Raw genomic sequence first — 27,216 nt, 5'->3', positions numbered from 1 at the left:
GAAAAGGCTATAAAAGGTGAAAAAAAACCAAAGAAGAAAAAAGGGCTTACTGCTTCAAGACATTAATGTATACAGTTTAACTTTGGTGAGAACTGTTTTACAAATCCCAAAGATAATGTAGACATCCTATGCTGTCATCAAGATCAGTCAAAAAGACTCACTTACCTGTAGTGGTGCCTAGTGAATGGCCGGTAAAATGTAACTGCTTGTGTCCTGTTTTCTGTTCAATAAAGTTTATAATTGCTGGGAGGTCATATTTAACCATTTCATCAAAGCTGCAGAAGGAAGAGTAGTCATCTCAACGAGAGGTGTAGCATCTACATCTGAACAACCATCACCAACAAACCACAAAACCAGCGGGGAGGGCAGGACAACCCCACAAACAACTTCATCCTACTGTGTGTCCTTGGGTAAGCACATGGGGTTTTCACCTAAAATAATTGGATGTGCTTCAGTTCAGCCTGGTCCATTCCTCCCTGAGCTAGGGGCAGCATTGCCTTTTGATGATGAAATAAGTCAGTTGTTTCTGAGATCCTCAAACCAGCTGTTTACCTGACAGCCCAGAATTCCTCCTGTTTGGGGGACAGGATCAGATGTTGCTTGGACCAAGTGTTCCCTCTGTTGTTGCCTATCCAAATGTCATAGCCAGCATCTGGAAAATGAAGCCTAGGTGTTGTTGGCCAAATTTGTAACCCATATGCTGCCTTCTCCAAATAAATCATGTTGCAGAAATGCGACAAGCCTTGGCCTTGGAAGACAGGCACCATGATGACTTTTTTTCCCCCCCAATGCTGTGTGTCATCATTTGAGACTGTTTAGGGATTCTTCTCCTTGTTAATTATGGCAGTCAAAGTGTACAGAGGTTTGTGTAAGTGTTAGGTAGGTCTGTTCTCCTTGATTTCAGTAAAACAGGTTTGCTATGTAGCAGATGCACGGGGTGCACCATATCTCAGAGCACTTTGCCTTTTAACCCAAACACCCCTTTGCACCTCCTCTGCAGGTGACCTGTCATTAAGAAAATGAACACCTAGAGTTGAGGGACAGTGTAAAAAAGACCAGTCTTCCCATGCTCTTTATTTTCTCCAACCCCTGAACAATGCTGGAAGGTCTTCCCCACCCCCAGCCACATCCCACCAAGATGTGCTCCTGTTTCATGTGCTCAAATTTGACCAGGAGGCAGAATAAATGTTTCCATCAGGTCTAACATTGCTTTGGCCATGCTCTCAGGGCTGGGAGGCAAAGGCTTGAACAGCCAGAGATGTGGAAGAGAATTGAACCCTTGTCTCCCGCACCCTGTGGCAAGTTCTTCATTACTATCATAAGTATGTATAATGTGTGATGCGATATTACTATTTCAGAGACATGTCACAGCATCTCCTTTTGTCTCCAAGGGCACTGTCCGGCAGGTATTTTCAGAGACACAAGCAGAGCAGCACCTGTGCTCTGCATCTCAGCAGGCTTTTGGCAGAGAGGCTTTGCTGGGAGCATTAGCAGAACTGGCTGCCGAGGGAGCTCTGCAGGCAAACATGGAGATTCCTGGAGACGCAATAGAGTAAGATGCACTTTTTCATGGATCTAGAGCCTCCCAGTTGCCACTCCTTGCAGGATGAGAGGGTCACCTGGAAGCTCCTCAAGGAGTATCAAGCCGGTCTGCTGATCTGCCACATGGCTGCAGGACCACATATTAGAAGCCAGGCTCCTAAAGAAAATCTAAGGTGTGCATGATCCAGTGGGTAGGATGGGTGGGCTGCTTCTCATTCTCATTGCTAGGATTGCAGCCTGCTGGGTGCATGGGGCATCACCCACACTCAGGTCTCCACACAGGGTGACAAACGATCACCGCAAGGGATCAACCTTCCTTACAAATTCTTATTGATCAGAACAGAGGCTACAGGTACGAAGCCACAGGGAACCTTGAAAACCCTCTTGCACAAGCCCTGGTATCCCAGTCAGAAGACAACAGCATAGAGTGTGGGTTTCTTGTATGACACAGATACCAATTTTACTTTGGCTTCCAGCATTTCCTCTCCCCTAAGGAATTCTGTACAGCTGAAGGATATAGCCATCTTCTGTCACCACATCATACTTCCCGCTGGGGTATCCCCAGAAGGAGAACATTTCACTCCGCAAGAAGAAAAAAGCAGAGAATAATGTTTTCAAGGCTCCATGATGCTTGTCTTCAAGGTAATCCACAAACATAGTATTTAACTATCAGTATTTTGTACCGGCTGTTTCCCAGACACTTACTGCCTCTGGTCCAATACCGTCATACCTACAATGTTCATCCATGCTTCTGGATTCTTAGAACATGAAAATTAAAGAGGCATTGCCTGAATACCATCCCATGGACCATGGATGTCAGAGCTAGAGCTAGCTGCATCCTCGCTTTGTCTAGAACAACACATCCACGGTGTCAGTGACATTGGAAGCAGAGAAGCCTCAAACCAGATCGGCACTTACCAGGTTTTGATTTCATACCACTTAGATGCTCGCTTGCCATCTAGAAACACTGCTTGCACACCAAAGCCCAGGAGGCACAACAGCACACGGGGAAGCAAAACCTCTGCTTTTACTGTAAGCTAACGATGGGTGATTTCCAGCAGCAAAAGGAGAGGTGTGGGTAGGGAAACACCCCAGGTAGTACTCAGACTTCGTCTAGTGGCCTAGGTGACCATTTAAAACGTTAATATATGTGCAGTGGCTCAGGAAACACATCCCGACTGGGATGTTTTCAGGGACATGGAACAGACTTGCAGGAATGCCAGTAAGGGGCAAGGCAGTAATCCTTGCAATGCTCTACAGACCACTGGAAATTGCAAGTATGTTAAAATATAACATCACATGTGTGATCTTTTTTTTTCCTGTTATTTTTGTCTAATATATCTGCTCCTGTCTGAAAGACACCAGAAAATACCTTTGAACTCCAGTCTGTACTGCAATTAGCTGCTGGAGCTCAAGGGTGAATTGGTGCTTTCTATAGAAACTGCAGGACTGCAAGGCAAGACATGTCAAAGAGATAATCACTGAGCATTTAATTATGGCTCTAAAAACAATCCATTACAGTACTGTGGGCTCCCATTTTAAACAGTAAATTTCGGTGTTCACCACATGGTCACCCCAGCAGCCTGACAGCTGTGCAAACACTGTCTCCCATATCACCTTCAGCAAATAGCTACAGATTTTTCATCTCAGTAAGACACACAAGGTGGAGAAATGTGAAGTCCTCCACACAGGAGGAAAATAAAACCCCATGTCACAGTACCAGGTGGGTAGACTGGGTAAAAATAAACACACCAGACTAAAAGCAGCTTGAGGAGAAGAAGGTGGGAATTGCAGAGGACAGTGAGATTATCGGGACTGCACCCTGGCAGGGATGAAGGCTGCACTGGCCAGAGCAAAGGCAGCAGGTGCAGGAAAGAGGCTATTGCCTCTGCTGGGACTTGGGAGGTCACAGCTGCATACTGGGACTTTTAGGGGCTGCCCAGTACAAGATGTATGTAACAAACCAGAGCGAGTCCCATGCAGGGGTGGGCAGTGCATTGGTGGGGTGGAGGCCAGAAGAGGCTGGGGGAGCCAGGCTTGCTCAGCTGGAGATGAGGCGAAGGGGGACCCAACAGCATCTCCTCCTGCCCAAAGGGGTTGTGGAGACACTGCGGCCAGACTCAGCTCTGAGTGGCACAGCAAGAGCCCCAGAGGCACTGGCACAAGCTGCAGATCCCCAGCCAGATTTTTACTGATATGCAAAGGCTCATCAGTTATGACTCAGTGCAAGCCACTTTTCCTCTATCTCTTCCCAGATGAATTACAGGAAAGGGTATGACCAAGAGGGAGAGCTTGGTAACATTGTCATGCTGTTTTCATCACCCATTAACCCAACTGTCCGGGTCTACCCAGGGGGCAGAGAGAGGGGAGCAGATTGATTTTGAGCAATCAAATAAGAGACAACGCTGCATTCATTCCCTAAATGGAACTAAAATAATGAAAAGAAAATCTGTGACCACCTGCCCTTCTCCTTGATTATAATGAAAAAGACAAGAATTTATTACTTTTAATTCAGAGGGGAACATTTGTAAGTGCAAATCTGTGTGAATTGCATCACCTTACTTGGGAACAATGTGTCTTCCAGCAGATCAAGACGTCACTTGATACTGGGTTTGACACAGTATAAAGATACTTTGTGGACTGGAGAGTGCACCTGCCTCAGGAGGTGGTGAATGCAAATGGGAGCAGCAGGAGGTTTTACACCAAGTTACGGGCAATAAGTTCATAAACAGGTACTGAAAGGACCAGGCAGGGTTGTTCAACGGCAGCTGTAGACATTAGCGACCACAAAGTGATGGATCACCAGGCAGAGAAAACTGGGCTGGACCAACCTCTAGCTGTGACCCAGCAGCCACCTGCCTGCCCCTGCAGCCCAGGCTTCTGTTCTCCATCTTTGCAGTGAGAGCACATTGTTGGCTTGTGTTCAGTTTGGCATCTGCTGCCCCTCCCAGGTCCTTTCCAGTGAGGCTGCTACACCACAGCTCCTCATCAGGGCGTTACCGTGACCTGCCCTCATCCAGGGCCACCTGCCACCAGCACATACTTCAGGTACGTGTTTGGCCCCAAAGCAGAAACGTGTCATACCTCCAAGAGTTCTCACTCAGCTCATGCAGCTCTTTCTTGCAACAGTCTTGCGTCCTTTGCTAGCAACCCACGCCAGTTCACCAGTTACACAAAGCTTTTCCCATTGCAATTCTTCTTTATGTGCTTTCACTACCCATCATGCTCAAGTTTAATAATCACATTTTCTATAAAATGACTGCCAAAATTCTGTCTCAATTCTTGATATTTCTCTTTCGACCTCAGTTCTTTGACTGCATGACCCCTTTTGGCATGGTGGAGCACAGCCTTCCACAGGCTGCTTTATCTCTGCTGCCTTTAGCTCTTGGCATCCGACCACCCTCGAGAAGAGGAGCTGTGGGGTGCCCTCCTGTAAAGCTTTACAGCTCAGAGGTGTCGCTTGGACCTGCTCGTAGATGGCATCAGCCAGTTATTCAGTGTCACGCCAAGAGCCTGCTGTCATGCTGGCCTTTCTGTCTGCGCAGGGGTCCCTGTGCTGCCACTGGCACCCACCTCATCTTCCCGCTCACCAGCCCTCCGGCACGCGCAGCCCTCGCCAGGAGAGCAAGACTGGGGCAGGCAGAGGAGCAAGGGGTCGCCTTGTGCATTTGGGGAGGTCGAGGAGCGCCAAGGGCAGCCCGCGGGGGGCTGCAGGCTGGGAGCTCCGGCCAGGGGTTGGGGCACCCTCTGCCCCAGAAGGCGTCCACGGGGGTGCAGGAGGGGAGTGTGTGTGTGGGCGCATGTGCAGGGTGTGTATGTGCGCGCACGGGTGTGCAAACAGGTGGGTGGGGGTGCGGGGGTGTGGGTGCAGTGGGGTTCGTGCATAGGTGGACATGTGGGGGGGCTGCGTGCACACGTGGGCGTGGAGCAGTGTATGTGCTGGGGAGTGTGTACGGGTGTTGGCGTGTACGCAGGTGAGTGTGTGTGCACACCCGTGTGTGTAGGGCTGTGCATGTGTACAGGTGTGCGCGCACGAGTCTGCGTGCAGGGAGGTACGCACGCGTGTGCGTGCAGGGGGAGTGTGTGTGCACACGTGCGCGTAGGGCTGTACGCGTGCACAGGTGTGCACGTATGTGTGCACAGACCTGTCCGCCAACACCTTCGCACCACCTTCCGTGCAGAGAACAGGCGTGCGCGCACGCGCCCATGCGTACGCGTGTGCGTGGCGGCGTACGTGGGTACGTGCACGCGTGCGTGGTGTAGGCATGGCTACACGCCTCCCCAGCGTGTCCGCCCGGGGCGGGGCGGCCCCCCCTCCGGGGGGGCGTGGCGGCGCGGAGGTGCCCGCCCCCGAGCGGGGCGGGGTGGGCCATGGCGCAGGTGCTGGTGGTGGGCGCGGGGCTGACGGGCGCCGCCTGTGCGGCGCAGCTGCGCGGGGTGGCGCGGGGCCGCATCGCCGTCTGGGACAAGGCGCGCGGAGCAGGTGGGCCCGGCGCGCGGCTGGGGGGCGCGTGGCGCGGAACGGCGGGACGGTCTCTGACTGGCTGTCGCGCAGGGGGACGTATGAGCACGAGCCGCAGCGAGCGGGACGCCGCCTGCACCGCCGATCTGGGCGCGCAGTACATCACCCTCGAGACGGAGCGCGCGGGGCCGCGCCGCAGGTGAGCCCCGCCCCGCCCGCAGTCGGCTCTGAGGGGAGGTGCCGCCGCCTGGGCGAGGGGCGGCAGGGCCCGTCGCTGTGGTGCGGCCCCGGCCCTCCCTCCGCCCGCGCCCTGCCGCTCCCGGCCCGCCCCCCGCAGCCCCCCCGCTCTCGGTTTTCCCGCCCATCTCTGCCGCCCCCAGTGGGAAGCGTGGTGGGGGAAGTGGGGAGTGAAGCTGGTGGCGGTGGTGGAGATCTGCCCGCCATAGGAGGCCCAGGCGGGTGCGGCCCCGCTGCTTAAATCCACAGAGATCTTTGCTTCCAAGAGCTGGCGTTCCTCGGAGTCTCCTAAAGACTGTGCAGGTGGCAGGAAGGCAATATGCAAGAAAAAGCATGAGGTGTCTTGTCTTCGTGGGGACGCGATGCCTGTGCCCCGAAGAACAGTGGCGGCTGACTGTGGGGACAGGGGAGGATTGTGTTGGTGCGGGTTGCTGGGTACACAGGCCAGGTCGCTGGGGAAGGGGGTGGTGGTGTAACAGTGATGTAAAAATGAAAAATTTGTGTGGAAATCGTGGAAAAGGCAGGTGTGTTTCAGGCACCTGCATCCAGCCGCTGGAATGTTCCCACGCTCCACGGTAACGATGCGGTTTGTACTGATACTCAGAGCTTTAAGTAACTGTTGTACATGCCCCTGCCATGGTTGCTCCTGAAACCTTCAGGTCACACTGCCGGTGGGTTCTGTTACAGGCATGGTGGGTAGCCTTGGTCTCATGTGAAAGGCCAGCCCCCAGTAAAAAAGCAAGGTGTTTTGTCATTTTATAGCTATGGTTCCTGCTCGTGCGTAGCCTGGCTTGAAATACAGGTTGTTAAAAACTGCCCTCTAGATTTGAATGTTAGGTTGGTCTTAACTTTATTGTGAAAAATAGTGACAGCTGCCATGGATTGTCATGCAATGTGTTTTCATCTCTGTGTCGTTTGCTCCCTTTAAGCTTCTGTGAGGAACTTTTGGCTCATGGCATCTTGAAACCGCTGACTGCACCCATTGAAGGGATGGAAGTGAAAGAAGGCTCATGCAATTATATGGCACCCCAAGGCACTTCCTCTGTTGTCAAGTATTATCTAAAACAGTCAGGTAATTTTTTAAATGCCTTTGTATGAAATGAAAGGTTTTAATGATTGTGTTTTTGATGGTGTTCTTGAACTTTCACATTTAAATCTCCAATGAGAGTGTTAAAGTTCCTTGTTTGTTTATGTACGTTTTGGAGTTGCTTAGATGGATAAATGTGTCTGTGATCTCCACAAATTTCCAAGTCCTGCAAGTGCTTCACTGATTTCAGCTGCACTGCCAGCATATAAATATCTCTATACAAATAGAACACCTGTAGGATCAGGGGCCAGGCTTATACTTACACCATTGGCTTTAGCATATGCAAGTCAACCTAACGCAGTTAGGACAGAGCTAATTTAGTGTGAGTGAGGTCATGGTTGAGAAAAGATTGGAGTTGCAACTTGAATGAAGTGAGTGTTTGGGTGTTTTTTCACAAGTGTGTACCTAAGTTGACGAGCAACCGGGAACACAGTGGTGAGCTGCATCCTGTGTCTCATAGAAGTGAGCACTTGTGCAGCGTGTGAGCCTCCTGGGTTGAAAGTCCTTTAGAAAAGGCTGAAGGAGAAGATCATCTGCTTGTTTAAACTCTGTAACTACTGCATTAGGTGTAATGTGGCAGAGCCACTTGGACAGTTTGGTGACTAACTTAACTCTGATTTGAAAAATGTTGGCTTCATGAGCAGTCAAGCTTTGCTCCTTTCATGTGATTGTTTCTGCCTTTTTTTTAGTTAGCTGGGCTTTTTAGACCCTAATCTTGCAAATAATTAACTATGTTCCTGTCTTCTGATTTATAAGTGATGCTAACAGAGGCAGTGCTCTCTTTTGTCTACTGCAGGTGTGCTTTGGTTGCTTGCCCTGTGCTGCCTCCTGTCCTCATTGCATTTTGCTCTGTTTTGGTTCAGCTCACTGAAGCCACAGTAAACTGACCTGAAAAAGAGAGCACCTGGTAGTTTTCCATCAGTTTTCCTGAGCTGAATCGTGTCGGAGAGAAGTCAGATGAATACTAGCCCTAGCACAGGGAATCTTTTCAGCTGATGAGGATCCCCTCTTTTAATGTCATATGCTGGCTGCTAAATTGATTCAACCTCGTTTGTGAAACTTTGCCCTAAGACTCTCTGTGTGCTTTGTGGTTTGCAAGTTGACCAGTTACTGAGGGAAACTACTCTGCATTTTCTCTGTGGCATTCACTGTTACATGTATTTAACTTCTTTTTCTGAGCAGCTGCAGATGTCTTCTGTGAACAGCATGTAACTCACATATCTCTCCGAGATGGGAAATGGGAAGTCTCCAGGAAAATGGGACCACCTGAACAGTTTGATATAGTTATTCTCACAATGCCTGTTCCGCAAATTCTTCAGCTGCAGGGCGACATTGTAAACAGTAAGTTCATACCTCAAAATCACAGGTATCTAGCCTAAAATGGCAACTGAGCATCTTGTATAGCAAAGAAACACTCAACAGTTTGAGCTGTCTGTTAATTTCCACCAGAATAGGGTGAATCTGAGAGTGATAGGACATGGGTAATTTTGAGGCTGTATGTGTGACGCATGAGTGGTAATACCTTGATAGCAAAAATACCTGAATAGATGAGTCAGTTTTTAACCTGATCTTTAATTTTCTGCTGACTTCTAAAATAGGACTAGTCTTTCTGTAACTTGAAAATAGTTATTGAATGAGACAAGAGCCTCAGATGGTCCCCATGTGGTGGTTTCCTTGTTGCTCTCTATTTGTCAACATGTCATGCTGATTTTCAGTGCTGCCCTTGGTATGTCTGCACCAGGGGTGACCCAGAGAATAAGGCTCGAATAACAACTGTGCTGTGGGCACACAGGGCATTTCAGTGAACCTAAAATCATATGAACTGCAGGGGAGGAAAAATTCCGGATCAGAACTCTTTGGTCTCTAGTTTGTCAGATGAAAGACTCTCAGACCCTCCAACTTGTTTGCTGTTTCTGGCTGACCCCTGGGGGTTGTATTCCCCAAACATGAGTAAATATCAGTGATCCATTGGTGATTTATTGGGATAAATGTATGGACAGTGCCATGGAGGCTTAGAAAGAGCAGATCGGTGCTGAGAAAGAAGTGTAAGTTCGGGTCTGGGTGACTTGAATAGGTTAGGTGCGTTGTCTCAGGGGTGAGGCTTCCAGGGCCACATTTTCTCTGAAGTCAGGCTGATGAATCCTGCTCACCTGTGCACACAGTCAGTGTCTGTGCACAGCAGGCTCCCAGCAGCGTTTTTTCTGGGAGGGCTGGTTAGCTGGGGTGCTGCCGAGCCTGTGAGCAGATTTGTTGTATTTGCCGTGAGACATGATCCTTGTGGGAGAGCAACTGTAAGGATTTACAGGGCAGAGATCTTGATGCAGCTCTGCAGGAGATGACTCTGAGAGCTGATGCTGAGCAGGAGCCAGGAATCCTAGCCAGGCCTGTGCTGACCCTGGCAGAGCCATCTGAAGTGCACTGGGCTGTGAATTTACCACCTCAGCTGCGGTGCTGTACCAAAGATGTGCTGCGTCTGGCTAAGAACCTCTCTTTGAACTCAGCATGCTTGTAGGAGGGCAGGGGCACCCGTGTGGCTCCAGTCAGTTCTGGTCAGACAGGGCTTGATGCCTCTCTGCTGCTAGCTCCTGAAGTAGATGCTTTAAGATTTGTGGGTTTTTTGCTCTTTCTGTAGAAACACTATCAATGCTTAAAAGATGAAGAGCTGACTTTAATGCTTGACTCCTTGTGTTCTGCTGTGTCTTGGATTTTCACGTGTTTATAAATATGTGAGTGTGATTTGGAAGCTGTCTATTAAAAGATACCAGAGCAATAGATGGAGGTGGTTCGAGTGAGCTGCCAGGATCTAGCTGAAGTTGCTTCACAATAGCCAGGATCTGTCTGAGGGAAAAGACGTGGGGGGAGAGGAGAAAAGAAGAATAGATGGCAGCAGGAGCTGCAGCACAGTGTCTTGTGGTAGCAAAGGGAAAACTGATGCCTGATCACAGTAAAGGAGAGAAGTATTTTCATAACAGCCTCTTATTTTAAGCTTAGTGCCTGAAGAGATAAATAACCTGTAAGAACAGGACTTCTCTGCTGTTCGTTGTTTTATAAGCTCTCTCATTTCCCCTGTCCGTTTACCATGGAAAGTAATGGTATCCCCACTGAATTTTCTTGGTTAGTGAGTGTGCTCTTTCACATACATAGATATATAGACATCCTTTTCAGAATCATATATTTTCCTTTTAGTAGCCACATGTGTACTGTTCTGCTATGTAAAGATACAGTAAATGAATGTTAAAAACATTGATGGGTCACTAACTGAAGCATGGCTTTGCAAGTGTTAGAAAGTAAGAGGAAAGTGATGTATAACACCTATGATGGGTTGGGCCATTCCCCTGTCTGCAAAGAGAGACGTGATCTTGGGGTTTTGTTGTTTGGTGTGTTTGGTTGTTTTTTTTTTTTGTTAGGGTTATTATGACAACGAAATGTGGAAAATTGCTTGGAGGTGTTTGCAGTCATGGCTGACTCAAGCTACTTCAGTTAGGTTGGCTCAGCCCACAGCAGGTGGGAAACCTCAACAGCCCAAACTGTACAAGCACATGGGGACAGGCATAACGAGGTGGCTGTTTGATTGCTCAGTGGTGTCATTACCGGGTAAATGACTGTGGGGGTGGTTCTGGCCCATCCTGTCCTTTTTAACAGTGGTCAATAGTGAATGTCCCAGGAATAGAGGAAGAGTAGAGGTAGGATCTAGTAATGTTTTCTCAGAGTCTTCCTGAGGTTCCTCTAGTCTGCATCCCAAGGCCCTCCTCCATCAGAGCTGATGTGTTTGCGAATTGTTTTTCTTGGGGTAATTAAATCCTTTCGTGTCCAAAAAGTGGGCAGGTCTGCTTCAGAAGGTGTAGTGAAGGTGAACAGTTTATTTCACTTGCTCTAGGAGTGTTGGAACTGTCAGATGCTTTCCATGACATCCTTTTCTTAATCTTCTGTATAACTGCAGGATTAACTTTTATCTGAGGGAACCCAGCAAGTTTTGTCTTCTCCTCCCCTTCTTCCTGTTTCTCTTCCTTCTCTCTGTCTGTACTCTGTGTGAGACCGGCTTCCAGATTTCCAACCAATTGTTAATTCTTCATCTTGGGTAACAGGGCTGTTTCCCCATACGCCAGAGTTCCTTAGCATTGGAGCTATTGGCTTCTTTACCACTGTTTCTTTAGGCTGAGAAGTGAGGGGAAAATAGGTGAGGAGAATGTAAGGAAGGTGCTTCAGAGTCTGAGCAGGCTCTGCTCTCTCAGCAGACTTTTTGACTTACAGGGGGTCAGAGTGTACACTGCATCTCTAAATTTCAACCTTCTATTGATTGTATGTCAAACAGCTGAGTTTTGATGACAGAGAACAGGGGTGGGGGGGTGGGGGGGTGTTTCTGGATCCACCTGTCCTGGGATTTAAGATGCAATTTCATGTTAAGCTTAAGGTAGGTAACTGTGGACAGCTGCTGAAAGGAGTAGTTGTCCTCTCCCATTCATGCTGATGCTGTCCTGCTTTTGCCTCCTCTGTCAGCACTAGTGAGTGGGTACCACGCTGGGAGCAGACCTGCTCACTGTTTTGACCCAAAACTGAGTCTGATGGTGTGAATGAATATGTTATCACTTGGCTATGCAAGCTGGTCTGACTTGTTGAGTGACTGCCTGGTCGCTAGTGTTAGCCTACACATACGCTGAGGCAGCTTCCTTACCTGTAAGGCAGTTCAGTCATCTGTATGCTCTGGTCTTCCAATTCCAGAGGCAAAATTTGGTGATTCTAATGGAAAACATATTTGTGCATGTCCAGTGTACAAACCAGCAATTCCAGCTGCTCCTGGAAGGGGAATTTCCTACTCCTTGTTGCAAACTATCCTCTCGCTGTCACTCAGGGTGGGAGGAATCATTTCTGCTGTGCTTTCGCTGCAGCTGAAATAAGGGTTGTGTAGAGTTGGAGGAAGGGGAGGGCTTTCTCCTGCTAGCAACAGCAGCCTGTGTGGCCAGCTCAAAGGTCGCGTGTAACTACTCTGAGACTGCAGGCAAGAGGCTTAAAGTGAAGGGAGCAGGACTGAGGAGCATGGCTGCCCTAATTGCTGATCTTGAAGGCCTTTATTATATAGAAGAGAGACACTGAAGCTAAATGAAACATGTGTCTTGGTTCCTGGTGCTAATATTAATCTCAGTCGCTGTTTTGAATTGTGATGAGCAGTGTCAATGGAATGAGCTTGGGCTGTTTCCCATCAGTTCTGCCACACATTGGAAATTGAACTGCTAACTGAGGACCTGTGCCAGGTTCCATTTTAGCCACTTAAGTGTAATAGGATCTATCGGTTCAAAGTGAAATGAAGTTTTAAATGGATTTTTGTGAGGGATTGTTAGCATTTATGTGTAGATAAAGACTGTAAAATAAGTGGAAGTGCAAAGGAACAGCTGGGTGGAGTACATGAAGCTTTGATCCATTAGGAAGCATCGGAATTAGCCCTTGATATTTGTGCATAAAAGAACCTGAGTTGGAGAGTTCAAGTGACTACCCAGAAGTGGTGATTTACCCCTTGCAGGAATTCACCATTTTTCTGTTTGAGGCTTGAGACTGACTCTGTCGCATCGGTGCTTTCCCCTTGCTTGAGAATATTTAACTGTCTGAATACTTTATATTTAAGCAGTGGTCCCACAGATGAACTTGCAGTATGTTTCTTCAGTAACAAAACAGTTTGGCCACCTATGCTTGTTTTCCGAGGTGTCTCCTGATATTTAGGCTCCTATATTTGTAGTTAGGTGCTTCAACAAAAGCACCCTCTATGTGTCTTCATTGCAGAACTGGGGTGTGTACCTACACAGGACTGCGTGAATGGCCAGCTCCTGCCAACCGCGTTCCCTTAATGTGAGTTTTAGATCAGCCTTTGGGTCCCGTGGCTGATCTGCTCTTCGATTTGCAAATGTTAACTTGTGTCTTTATTTCCATGTCTGTAGGGCAACTTTATGTAGACAGCTTTAATGTCCTGTTGCAGAAAGCAAATGGGGTGAGGCTTCTTAGTTAGAAACAGACGAAAATTGTACCTGCAGTGGGATGACTTGCTGGTTGTTGAGTTTGTGTTCTGCATTTAAGAATGAAGACTACTGACCGGGGAAATCATAGCCTACTTGAGGGAGGCCTTCTTTCATCTCCAGAGTTTTTTGAAAATAATTTTCACTTATTTAAATGATATTCAGAGAATTAAGACTTTGAAACGATGACCCTCCCAAATTTTATGTTCAGTGGCAAAGTTTCCGTTTTAATATTTAAAGCTCTGCATACTAAAGCTTTTTTTAGGATGATTTATTAGTTTGTGTCTTTTTCCTGTTCTTTAACCTTTTAGATGACCCTGAACATTGTGTCATTGGGAAGATGTATATGTTTAGGAGGAGACACAGTCCAGTGGCCTTTGGCAACCTAGAATTATTGTTTCAAATGGACTCTGTGAGAAATGACTGTTCCAGAATTACTTCTCTTGAGTGTAAAGCTAAAACTTAGATTAATGGAGAAGTTAGACTGTATATACTCCTTTTTTATTTATCTATATTAAAAATATCTATGTGTGTCTGTGTATTTACATATATAAAGTATTTTGTTCTGTTTACTTGTAGTCTTTTGTTCAGTTTGCTTGTATTCTTTGAATTTTGCCAGTTTTAGCAATTTTTAACTGAAATGAGGCAGGGAAGGAAGTGGCTTGCCTATGGCCAATCTTTTTAGATTTATTCATCAGCTTAATTTTCAACCTTTATTCATTCCTTCTACAGTTATCATGCCCAAATAGGCTTATCGGTTGCATATTTAGCAGGAGCAGAGACAGAAGTAGTAATAATGCTGCTGGAAGTCATAACCTTTGAAATCCCTTAAACTAAGAAAGTTGTTGAATTGGTAGTCTGTGAAACAGACACTCTTAGGGCTCTTTGATACTGGTATCTGATGAAATTACTCTTCATTGGTTTGATTTGGTTGATTTCCATTCAGAAATTGTGTGTGTCCTGTGTTTACTTGAAGTTGCAGTAGAATTAACAAACAAAATTAATCAAAAGAAAAAAAATCTTTTTGCGATGTCTTCATTTTCCCCTCCTTTCCTTCCTTTACGTAACATGGGGTATGTGAAGAGAACTTTTGAAACTTTTAAAAGAGCTGAGTACTAGTATTGGGTTGAGGCAGAAGGGGAAAAGGGTTAGCTCCCTGCAACATGTTTGGAACAACAATAGGTGGCAGCAATCAGATGATATTTAGGACATTCCAGGTGAACAACTAAATTAAATTTAGTGCACTTATTTGTATTTAGGCTTTACGTATTTTGTAGTAAATATTGTGGTTATGCAGAAGGTAAAAGGAAAATGAATAGATGTTTCTGAGTTTTGTAATGTAAATTTGGTGTCAGAAAAGGAATAAATTTGCTTAAAATCAGGATCTTTGCAAATGAGAGGACTATAGATTTTGGAAATGTTCATTGTCTAATAGTATTTCAGACATGCTGAACTGTTATATTGGCTGCTGGTGTTGGAAAAATCCTGGATTTACATACCAGATTCCATATGATCACTTAGCAATATAGTCCTTTTCTATGCATTTTCGAATCAGATTGACAAACTTTTTTTTCAGTTCTGTTTCTAGTAAGATGTTTGGCAACATGGCAGTTAAAGATTACAACAATTTTCAGTATTTTTATCTTGTGCTTTCAGAGTATTTTCATTATGTTGCTTTACTTGGAGTTTAAAATTACAGTTCTGCATGTTTAATCCGCTAATAAAACAGAATGGCTTGGCTTTTGTTTCAAGCTTGACCTATTTTTTTTTTTCCATCTGTGTCTGTCCCACGTGTTTTACATAATACAAGCTGATGAGAAGATACAAGTAATATAGGACTGTAGTTACATAGGGAGGCTTTATAATGTGATTTAGGAAGGCACAACTCTTAACTTTTCAAGAGTCCCAAGTTCCTGCTGAGTGAATGGGTTTAGTTTTGGATAGTGTGACGATAAGTTCTGAATTATGTAGTTCCAGTTCCAAGCAATCTTAACAGGGCTTGTCCAGGCTTTGAGTTTGCTCTCATTGCCTAACATATCTAAAATGGCTAGTGTAAACATGTACACTGATTTGTTAGTTACTTATCAGACCTCAGGAGCCGAGGTCACGCTGTGCAAATATTTGTGCTTTCTGGAAATACAAGTAGCTATTAGATTTACATGAGACTAGCTGTTGATATTAATGTGGTCCTGTAAAAACCTGTCACTCGTTTGACATGGAAGCATCCTAGTACTGACTGAGGTTGTGATAGTGGAAGGATCTGTGTTGGTAAAATTGTGCAGTATGCTCTGATTGGAGTGCGAGAGGCCATTGTTTGGGCTATCAGTGCTGCAGCAGAAACACGGGTTGTCTTACTCTGTGTGGAAGCCTCTGTCCTTACCTGTGAGAGAGCTCTTTGCAGGATGCGCCAGAGCAGAATGCAGCTCTCCTTGGCTGTCACCTGGCAGTGGCAATGAGCTGGTCTCTGTTTCACTTTTGGCTGTGAATTTCACCTGTGATTGAGCAAATGGCATCCTGTCCCTACCTCCCACTGCTGCTGTCAGCTCTGCCTCTTACCTTCCACTGTGGTGTTTTGTATGCTCCTGTGAGCTGACCTGAGAGCATGGAGGTGTATATATATGTATATATATATATATATATATGTCAGTGTGGAGTTGGGTTAGCCTGTGGAATGATCTGACAAGCATGAGAAAGCAGGCAGAAAGGCGAGGGGTGGAACTACACGTGTGGGAGCAGGGGAGGATCTATGGAGGAGCAGTGTAGGCTTGGCTGTTCAGCTGCCACTGAAACCACTATGTCAGCCTCTAAAACAGGCGAAGTTGTTACAGGTTCTCTGCCTTCTGCAGCTCGGGTATAGCCTCCGTTCTTGGGGAGTACTTCTCAGAAAAAAGGCTACAAGAGCTGGAATTGCACATCAGAAAGAAAAAAAAAATCGAAGTAGGCCATGTATATTCTTAAGTGTGTGTTTGACTTAGCCTATTTTTAGATGTTTCTTTGTATCTAGAGTGCTTATAATGGGCTTATTCTGCAGTTGTTAGCTGAACATACTGAAAGCCTATCAAAAGTTGAACAGGCTACCACACTGATTCCAGTGACCCTTTTCATCTGAGAAGCGTGAGGATTAAACCCAATGCGTGTGAGCATGAGAGGTTTGAAAAGGAGAATGAAATAGTGTGCTTATTAGATAAAGGGCTACTTTGCGTTTTAGTGTGTCACTCAATACTGCCTGCCTCTGGTAGAAAGCTGAAACTTTGATTTGACAGATCTCGGAGTAAAACAGAATAAAAAAAGCAAGGTGCAATGCTGGAAGAGGAAAGTGTGCTGACTTTTGTCTTGAGACTTGGGGGGAGTAGGGTAGCTGCTTCCCACTCCATGGCAACCCACCTTAGATCCTTTGGCCAGACCAGGATGACAGCTCTTAAACAGAAACCCTGCAGAGGGTGTCTCACTGTGTCACAGCATCTCTTTTTAGTGCCTGGTAATGCTGCAAAAATATTTCTTCCAGCAGTCCCTATTACTTCTTCTCCCCTACCTCCAGCAAGTCAGCTGGATCAGCACAACTGTCTGTGGGACCACAATCACCTGGTGCCCCCTGCCCTCCACCCAAAAGCCAGGGGAGTTATTTTTAGGAGGATCAGTGGCGTGATCGTCAGTTCACCATGTGGCCCGCAGACTTAATGGCACGTGATGCACTTTCAGCAAGGATAGGAGAGCAGCGCAGGGGCTCAGTGATTGAGCAGTATGAGCAAAGAAATGCTCATGAACCTGTGGTTTTAATTCTAAGCTTAGGTTTCCTGTGTAGTCCCAGGAGAGATTCAGAGCACCTGCATGTTAAACTGGCAGCAGATTGTGCTGATTTATCTAAACTGTTTTTTTTTTTTTTTTTTTTAAAAAAAAAAAGTTACTTCTGACATGTAAGGTAGTGCTGCTTTTGTGTCTTGACACATTTAATTCTGCCTGATCTGGCTATCTGTAATTACTGTAACCTGGGCGTGCTTCTCTTCCTGTCCCTACTGCCTGTGCTGGTTGGCAGAGTGCTCCAATACCAGGGAACTTGATCACAGAACTTTTTTTTTGGTGCTTGTTTATCTTCTTCATGTCATTCCAGTAGTGTATCTCAAAATAGAGAATGGGACCCCAGGAATATCGGATCAGCTGAACATGAGCCTGTGTGCATATGCACATGTTAGTTTTTTTTTCTAAATAGTAAAGGTGATGGTGTTTGAACACAGGACTTACTTGGAACACAAAAAATAAATGCTCTAAAATTTGTTTATCTCAAGAGTAAACACAGATACCTCTCAGTTTTTCCCGACAGTAGACAGTCTTTGGTACTGTTCAGGGATTGTGTTTAGACAGAGAAATCTTTCCAAAGCTGCTCTTTGCTGTAAGCCTTAAAAAAAAAAAAAAAAAAAAAAAAAAAAAAGCCCTGCCGAAAAATGTGACCAAACCGAGCAATTCTGAAACTTCTTTATTTATGTCTCATGGGACATGCGTTTAATGAATTGCTGATTTCTGTGTTGTAAGAAGCTTGGGTGTGCTACTAAGAACTAATTCTACTGAGACCTTATTCTTCAGTAAGTCTAGTTAAGGCATTTATGTCAGACTTGGATTTTTAGATCCTGAATCTAAAATGGTTTTGATGCTTGATTTTGGGAAGCAATGATAATGTACATCTCGCCTCTCCCTTTGAGTAAAATCCTTTTGAGTAAAATCCTTTTTGTTTGCTCTTGTTTATTTTTGGGGGGGGAGGGGGGGGAAGAGGGGGGAGCATATTGAGGAAATGCATTTAGAAAAGCTCTCTGTCCTTTCCTGTTACCACATCTGCTCAGCATACTTGGGAGAGAAATGTGTGAAGGTGACCATAGGCTGACTTAGATGACTTCATAGCCTTCATTTTGATATGAAATCTACAACTCAAACTGTTGCTTTTATAGAGTTGAAAACCTTTGAAAAGTCTGGTGCAGGTTTGCAGCAGTCTTAACATTTAATTGCTTGCTTTGGGATTTTTTTTAATTAGTGGTGCAATCAAATAAGCAGACAGAAGTCTTCACTGGAACACATTTTTTTAATGCTGCAATGTATTTTAATATATTCTCATAGCTTAGGCAGTGCCTCTAGACTGCATGTCTCTTTGTGGATTTCTAGGGTTTTTTTTTTTTTTTAATAGTTGCTGGTCACTCGTAACGCTGTAATTGAGCCTGCTTTTTATAAAGATTATCTTTACCTCCCACAGATATTTCTGCAAACTTTTAAGTTATTTTTGTAGTCCACATCTGGATTACAGCAGGAAAAAAAATATTAATTTTAAACTTAATGAGGTTTTGGCTCCATTGAGTCAAACATAAAATTTGCATTGAGCTTGCAGTCAGCTTTTCACTCTTGGCGTTGTAATTTCCAAGAATGTGTGGTATGCTCTTGTATTAAAAAACCCTCAGGAATAGCTTACCCTCAGACACTGTCGAAACTAAGTTCTCTTCCTTTTCCTGTGCCATCAGGTGAGATAATGTAGGTGGTTGAGATTTTTATTCTGCAGAAGCGTTGCAGTGCACATTGTCGGCCTTAAAGGTGTCAGATAGGTCAGCTCACTGATGTGGCTGAAAACTCACACTAGGGGAAAAATTCTGCAACTAAAAAGGTTTGTGTTTTTGTCAGCAGGTTGGTCTGATTTAGTCTGTGGCTGTGTGGGCTCTAGAGCAGAGCAAACCTGAGAGGTGTGGACCCCCTTTCTATTTAGAAATTTGCAGTCGGGTCAGTTGAAGCTGCCTCTGAAACTTGGGATACAGGAATGTTTCCGCTGTCCCCTCTCTTTCTGCATGTTCTCTGTTCCTTACCAGATTAAAACCTGGGTCAGTTACTTAATCCTCTTCCCTGCGTGGCCAGCAGGCAGCCATGCCAACCCAACTGAAATTAGGTTAGAGTGTGTAGTAGCAGAAAAGACCAGACAGCACTGGCAGTGGCTTATGTTGTCAGGCAAGCTGAGAACAGTGGCCTTTCTTCTATAATTTCAATCCAGAATGTTATCATATCCTGTTAGTGTTTTAGCTGTGTGGTGTTTTGGATTTATCCACATTGCCTTAGAAGCTTGCATTTACTGTTGGTTGCCTTGCTGCTCTTTAGGATTTGAAATTCCCTGCTAAATCCACCTTGCCAGAGATACTCAAAGCACTCTGTGGCTCCTGTGGCTCTATTCTTTAAGAAAAAAAAAAAAAAGCCCTGATAAACTTTGTTCAGTGACTAGTGTAGTTCTCGCCTCATTTCAAGACAGAATCTGGCTTTGTAACCCAGTATTTCAGAACTTACTGGTAACAGCAGACCTGAAGAAAGCAGTATTATTTCCAATATTTCATAACATGAGTTATCTTTAAGAGTTGGTTAGTCTTGGTGGTATGTTTGACAGAATGAATTCTGTTCCAAGACTTGTAATCACGAGACCTGCTCGGCTGTTCTGACCCACATGAGTTTCCCAAGGGCTAGCAGATGATCCTGGATGCTCACCTGACTTGTGCCTAGATCAGATGACTGGGAGAAGAGGTTGAAGTCTGGGCGAATGAGTGTGCTGTGTCAAACAGCATGCCTGGAGGTAAGGTCTTGCATTTGTCATGTACCTTAATAGTTTTTGAAAACCGTAAATACTGCCTGAGCTTTGTAATAAGTCACATGTGAGACTTTCCAAAGATCTTTGGGTCTTGAGTTCATTTGTCTGAGTTTCTGTTTTCTTTAGCAGCTGTTTTAATATCTGCCATCAGTTTTTCATCTACTGATGTTTTGAGGGATTTAGAACTCTTGCAGAACAACTTTTAAGTACTGCTTCACTTTTTTTTTTAAATTTTATTTTAAATTCGTATTGTTTGTAATGGCTGGGCTACCTAATAAAAGCATAGCAGCTGAATGCGGTAAACTTCGGACATCCTCTGTTTGCCCCCAAGTTGTTTTGGGCTTTGCTTTTGCGCCTTATTTTATTGACGGAGTTCTGAAATTTTGATCTTTGAGATGATGAGTTGTCTCGCTCCAGATGAGAAATCCTCACATATGTAAAACTTGATGGAAAGAAGATTTAAAACACTAGTTAGTAGCTTGTTAGCAGTTGTCAGGTGGGTGATTGTAGGTGTTTGAGAATTTGCTGTTAGGGTGATCAGGGTAGGCCTGAATGTTGGTTACGTTTCAGGAAGCACCGAGTGTGTAGTTGTTTTCCCATTCCACTGCTGTCCAAGAGGGTAAGCAGGCAGTCTCACAGTCCCAAAGCTTATTTAATTTAGGAGATGGAATAGGCTAGGTGAGAAATGAAGGTGTGATTGGTTGACTTTATTGACTTACTTGATGAAGCACTGTATGTTATAGCAATGGGCTCAGTTGCTACAAATGGTTATAAATGTAAAGAATGTATTGCCTTATTTAAAGGGATTAAAGCTATCCTTTCACTGGATTTAGTCAAAAGAACGAGGAACATGCAGTAAGGCTTTCCAGAGTCAGTCCTGTTGCACCAGTAGCCTCCAAGTCTGTTACCAAAAGTAAGGCTTTAAAAATACAGCTGGACTGAAATGTGGCTGATTGGTGCTCCTCTGTAAAGACAGGTATGAGAAGATAAATGTATACCTTTATGTAAAGAGGGATTTATTGATCTCTTCGCATTGGATTTATGCTTTAGGGAGAACAGGGTAGCTGCCTATGGAAATTTAGGAAAGTAAATTTTATTAAATGAACGACATGCGGACAGCAAGTGGCTTAAGTGTCTTGCAGGCTGTTAAGTGACTGCAGAACAAGAAAGTGGTGTATGACTTCGTAAAGCATAAAAGAAATAGATTTGCTATGTGTTTGTGTATCCTTTTCTCACTGGCACAGTAGGAAGTGTGTTTTGGAAGATTGATCAAAACCACTTTCATCTATTCTGAATTCAGGCAAGCATCTTGCAAAAGTAAGCTCAAAACAAAATTCATATTTAATGTTTATTATACTCAAAGACAACTTAGAAGCAGGCAAAAAATTAACTTTGAAATGACGGCATGGTTTCAAAGAGCTGAGGTGCTTCTAGAATTGATGCCCAACTTAACTTGGTTGGTCGTTTCCATAAGATAGAGTTGTTTAATCAAGAGCTTAATTTTCTGCTCTGAAGAAAATGCCACATAATTCTTACTGAAGCAAGGAAAGTTGCCTGAAATTTGGGTTTTGAGTATTTTATCTACAAAGGATCATTGGAAGAGTTGAACTGAATAAACTGAAATTCCTAGGGCCTCAGAGTCCCTTTCCCATATTTGCATTTCAGCTCATGTAAATTACCAAGTAAGTCCTTGCTTAAACTTCAGAAATAGAAATTTCTGGTAACTTTTAATATTTTGTGTGTCAGTATTCCTTTGGGAGGTTCCACACCATCTCTTCATGGTGTGATGTGGAATCTTAAACTTTTAAAAGTATTGTGTATTTAAAAGAGAATAAGAATTTGTCTCCTCCTGGGTATAAAAACTGACATTTCTTCATCTGTATTGTTAGCACTTTATGCGGTGCTAGCACTTCTCAACCATTTTCATAAGGCATCACGTAATAGATACCTTTAGATGTTGGTGTGAGTCTGTGTGCATCATGCTGGTGCTGCAGGACCCTGGCAAGGTTAGCACTTGTAAGGCTGGAAGAAGATAGACAGATGAAGTTACGTACCTGTGATGCTGTCACAGTGCTTCCAGGAAGGCATTCTGGTCTTAATTTGTGTGCTGCTTGAAATATTGTGAAAGGTCATAATTTTGGCAGGCAAAAGGGGTAGCACTTTTCAAACTTCAACTCCTCAAAGCTTTTGCCACTTCATTCTTTAGAAGCTTGTATGGTTTTTCTAGCTCTCCTCTCTTATGGTAACAGTCACAATGGCATGATTTCTGCTTCAGATACTGTGGAAGAGGTAGAAACACCATCAGATATTTGGAAAATAAATACAACACATCAGTTTTTTGGGTGGTAAAATGCTGTAGTAATTCCATGGGGAAATTGCCTGACAGTTCCTTGTGAGCAGTGTCATTTTGAGGTTTGCTGGTGAAAATGATTAGCCTTCACGTCTCTGAGGTGCTCAAAAATGTCGTGGTAGCCTAAGGTTTTGGAACCAATCTAAGTGGGATTTTCAGGTGGCTTGGCCGGCCTGAACTGGGGTTTATATCAATACCAGTTCTAAGGGTTTTGGCTTTGTATTTTTTAAGCCCTCATAAATCTTCTGGCAGTGAAACTGTGCTGCTGGTACGTGTGGTAATAGGCAATGAGATAAATACATACTTGGTTTCTTTTAAATTAGTGTTCTTTTCTGTCATGTTGCCTTGTTGCCTTTAGCCATAAATGTTGTCTCCTTTTTTTTGACACAGTGACAGTATGTGTATTTTGCTTTAAGTCAAATGTCAAGATACTAGGTATTATAACAGTTTGTGGAGTTTAAGCTTCAATTTTTGGCAAGTACCTGCATTTTAGTTTTGAATGGGATTTGTGAGGCAGATAAGCCTGGGCAGCATTTTGAGATCAGTATTTCTGCTCTCTTTTTTGTCTTTGTCAGATTTAGCTGTTAGAGTCAATAGTCACCATTGGTAGTTGAAAAAAAGGCATAAACAGTTTTCTAAGGCACAGTTTGTTGTGGCAGGAGGAAGGGAAAGTTTGGCTTTTGAGTGCAGTATTTGGTGTGATGTACTAATGACAAGGAATTTTTTAAATTAATTTTTTTTTCTATTCCATATGGTCTTTTTTTTTTTATCCTCTGGTAGGATGCAGCTGATCTGTCAATAACTTTCAAGGAACCAATATTTTTTTTTTTTTTCCCCACTGTGTTATATTTTGAGTGTTAGTATTTTATAGCAGAGGCTTACCTTCTTAGAAGTAAAAAAAGAGACTGGGAAACCAGGTTTTTAAGTTGTGCACTTGATTGTATGTCTAAAATGATGTGCATGATATGCATGCTTTAATTTATGAAAGTTGTATAAATTATGTCAGTGAGGCTATTTGCAATCTGGTACGGCTTTCTTAATTTATCTGTGCTTCCAGAACACATGCTATGCGTACTTGGATGCATGTCTAAATCCTTTAGAAAGTCTGAGAGACAAGATGCAAAATGAGAGAATGTGTGATAAAACAAAAGGAAAAAAACCCAAAACCAACGGATAAGACATCCAGAACGTGATACAGTTGAAGCCACATGAAACAACGTATTAGCACAGTCGATTGAAGGTTTTTTCTTTTTCCCCATCATCATGAGGTAAGTGCTCTGAAAATTGCTGAAATATTAGACAGATGCTAAAACATGGGACATCTATCACAGGTACCAGTTAACACCAATTAGCAACTGTTTCCAGTGAGAAAATAGGAGAGGGAACCAAATCACATCATTCTTGTTACAATGAAGTGTCTTATGCATTCACCCTGCAGAACAACTAGTGAAATTATTCTGTTCTTTATCAGCTTCTCTGCAAACCTTAATGTATGTGTGTTTGCAGGCTCTCTCCTGTGTCGAGTTCTATCCCAGCACTTCCTTCAGCATGCAGCAAAAGGGGAGGGATGAAAATTTCCTTAAGAGCATATGGTTTTATTTATCACATGTTTCACAACTGTGACATTCATAGACAGGGCCTACTTGTGTACTACACTCCTACTCATTCACTCTGCAGGCAAGCAAAAACTTCTGATATGTGCACTCATGTTTTTAAGAAAAACAAACCAAAAAAGTGCATGGAAGTAGGTGGAGCTTTATTTTACCAAACTGAGGATAGACAGTACTTCACTAAGATAAAGAAAATTAACTTTTGTATAGTAGAAAAAGCATACACTTCTTAACTGAAAGTGTGCTTCTTTGCATGATAGCAGGTAATTTCTGTATGTAGAGTAATGCTGTATTTCCATCAGAAAATTCACTGGTGGTTGATGTTATGGGAATGCTTGGAGAAGAAGGGAAAGTGACAGAAACTAGTCTAAATACAGATATTGTGGTGTGTGCATGAACAGAAAAGTCTGTCCTTAAATGAACATATTGCTTGCTTATTTTTCTGCTATGTGATGTTTAACTTAAAAACGCTAATAAACTACAGCCTCTTGGTCTGATTGCATCAGAGTGATTAATAGCATCTCTTGGTACTACTAAAACAAGTTTAAAAAAAAAATTAAAAAATTTGATGATTTAAAAACTATTTGATGTTCCTGTTCCCCTTTCACCCTCCTTTAACATTTACGTCTGTGACAGTTATGGTATAAAAAGGGAAGTACAAATATTTCAAGTATAGCTGTTAGCCTTAAACTGCTGGCACTTTGTTATGGTGGCTGTTAGGCAATGTTGGATCGTAGTGGTAGCACAGACTGTCATGTACCTCTGTCCTTCTCGGAGTGTTCTTTCTATTTTAATTTATAAATACAGGTATTTGCAGATTTGTTAAATGCAAGTAAAAAATTGAGTGCTTTCAGCTATGACCATCTTACTCGTCGTTTTTTCTGCAGATTTCTGGTTTTCCATTGACTGCTTTCTCCATGCCTACAGGAATTCTTATCCTGGTCTCATCAGCTCATGTGGAATAGGGTTGTGATTTACTGTCTCTGTAAAGCTGGGAACTTTCTGTGGTATGTCCCCATGAAAACAAACGGAACTATGGGCACATTCCAGACAATGGATTTTTGCCTCTTCCTGTGCAATATGGACTCTATTTCTAAATGAAGACAAAAGCCTTTGTCCTGCTGAGTCACACTCCAGAACAATAGACAGCTACAGAAAAGTTGGTACACTTTGTTTCTAGTTCCAGTTTTGACTTTGAAGTTCCCCCCGTGCTTGCTTCTCTCTTTTTTTGTCTGTCTTTTTTTTTTTTTTTTTTTATGCTAGAGTTGCAATATGATTTAGCATGCGCGTTCCTGCACATATTTTCTCTGAGCTCTATTATTCTAGTTCTCTCTTTTGGTTGCAGCAATCCTGTTGACTGTCACCAGTCTGCAGGTTTTGTCTTCTTCACATAACGGTGCTTTGTGAAAGAGGGAAGTGGAAGACAATAATCATGAGTCCAAAGCATATTGTCTCCCAAGGTGATTAGTAATAATAAATTGTTATTTTTGAGGTCCCTAATTCACTGTTTGATTGCTTTGAAATGCAGCTGATGACTCGTTGAAACATATTTAAGGGATGCAGGTTTACAGCCAGGAGGGTGTTACGGTAATAAGAGGATATGATCCATGAAAAGGGCTGTATAACATAGATGTTATAATATGCCTGGAGCCATCATGGAGCCATCATGAGCAAATACTGTTTGAATCTTTTGCAATACTGCTAAAAATGAATTGCCTAGCATTAGAGCCAGTGAAAATGGCAGTAGGTTAGAAAAGTGTGTAAATGTGGTATTGTGAGAAGGGATAGAAATGGAAGAAGGGGAAAAGGAAGGGTCCTGTGGGTGTCATAGCGCTTTTGCACCAAATAACAGTGAGATAGGAGGACATGCCGTCTGCTAAAAGCTGCAGAGTCCAAACTTTGGGTTTAGAGAGCATAGTGCTGACTGATGCTAGCAACAGGATCACAGGCTTATGTGACATTTGTGTGATGCTGTGATCAGTTAAATCCTTCAGCCTTAAGAGGGGAACGGGGCTGCTGGTGGTGTGGAGAAAGTGCGCCTGCTGAATTGCTTGAAATAGGGGAGGGAGGGCAAGGAAACCCATAGTGAAATAAAACCCTAGATTAAGTTTTACACTCAGATGCTTAATCCAATGTCTCCATGAAGTAAAGCAGATTGCAAATTATTCTCAGGGACATTTTTAATGGGGTCTTGAAGGCTTTATCAATTTCTTTTTTGAAACTTCTGGCACCTCACCTTTAAAAATCGCAGCTTGCAGCTTTATAATATTAGATGTTTAGCTCTAGGAAAATAAATACCCTGAGAGTTTTTTCCCCCATTAACATTATTAATGGGTTTTAATCAGAATTATTGCTAGCTTTCTGCAACACTGGTGGGTTAAGCTGGTTGAAGCTCTTTGAGTCAAAAGACAAGGGGTATTTTGGACTGCAATAAAGAATTGAGACGTGTTCCTGTGGGAAGGTATTCTGAGCCTCTTCCTTATCTTTTTATCACTACTTCACGCTTTATAGCCTGTCCTTTGCTGACAAAGTGCACTGCAAGGTTTGGTACGTGTTTAGCTGCAGTTTAGGTATATGTATTTGTTTTACTCAAAAACTAATCTTCAGTTGAGTTGCCTTAATTGTACAGAGGGTGTTTGAGATCAAGTTGGTAGCAGACAACACTGAGTAACTATGAATTCCTGGTTTTAGGTAATTGTCTTGGGAGAACTTTGGTAAATGAAAAAAATGCAAAATTCAGGAACTGTCCACACAAAAGAAGTCCCAACAGAAAGAAAAAGAGGAAATAAAATAAAATGTGGAATCCCTGAACTGAGGAATAGAAGGAAGACGTGAGAAGCAGTCAGCAGAAGAAATGCTGGGTATTGAAACTGATGGAAAATTTGAGCATCTGAAAAAGAACAGAAGGATTTACCAGTACATGCTGGATGTTTACGTGAATATGCTGTAATCTGTGCCTTCTCAGAACCATGATAAAGCAGGGGCAAGAGAATCCTGGAAAAGTATAGAGAAAAAATAAATTTACTTTAAAAATAGTACTGTCACAAAGGCATCGCCTGTGAAGACAGAGGATACTGGATCTGACAGTTTGTTCAACTTGTCCTGCTCAAAGCTGGTAGCAGAATTTCCATCAACTCTTTTATCATAACTAGATTTTTGTGCCAGTTGCATTCTTCAACCATATTGAGTATTGAAGGTTGCAATTGCCCCTTTATCCAAGAAAGTAAAAAAATTTAAAAAATTAGTCTTGCAGAGCTACTGAGAATAGTAAAGGGGATAAAGAAATCCAGCTGAAGGTGGGAACAAAAAAGATGTTGATTTTTTTTTT

The 27,216-nt window shown here is 43.6% G+C and overlaps 1 protein-coding gene across 2 annotated transcripts in view; it reads left to right on the top strand.

Annotated features, from left to right (window-relative positions):
- The first annotated feature begins 5,913 nt into the window (after positions 1-5,913).
- The window catches only part of RNLS (renalase, FAD dependent amine oxidase), a 79,481-nt gene continuing 58,178 nt past the window's right edge, over positions 5,914-27,216 (top strand). Inside the window, exons 1-4 of one of the 2 annotated variants that reach the window (XM_086467192.1) lie at positions 5,914-6,025; positions 6,098-6,203; positions 7,171-7,313; positions 8,511-8,669. In XM_086467192.1, coding sequence (XP_086323318.1) covers positions 5,914-6,025; positions 6,098-6,203; positions 7,171-7,313; positions 8,511-8,669 — 520 coding nt within the window. Of the gene's footprint in view, positions 6,026-6,097; positions 6,204-7,170; positions 7,314-8,507; positions 8,670-27,216 lie in introns of both variants that reach the window. The other variant, XM_086467191.1, reaches the window with a different exon arrangement.

This window comes from Leptosomus discolor, chromosome 6, assembly GCF_034619465.1.
Source record: "Leptosomus discolor isolate bLepDis1 chromosome 6, bLepDis1.hap2, whole genome shotgun sequence".
Classification (NCBI taxonomy): Eukaryota; Metazoa; Chordata; class Aves; order Leptosomiformes; family Leptosomidae; genus Leptosomus; species Leptosomus discolor.
This window is presented reverse-complemented; position numbering and strand designations above follow the sequence as displayed.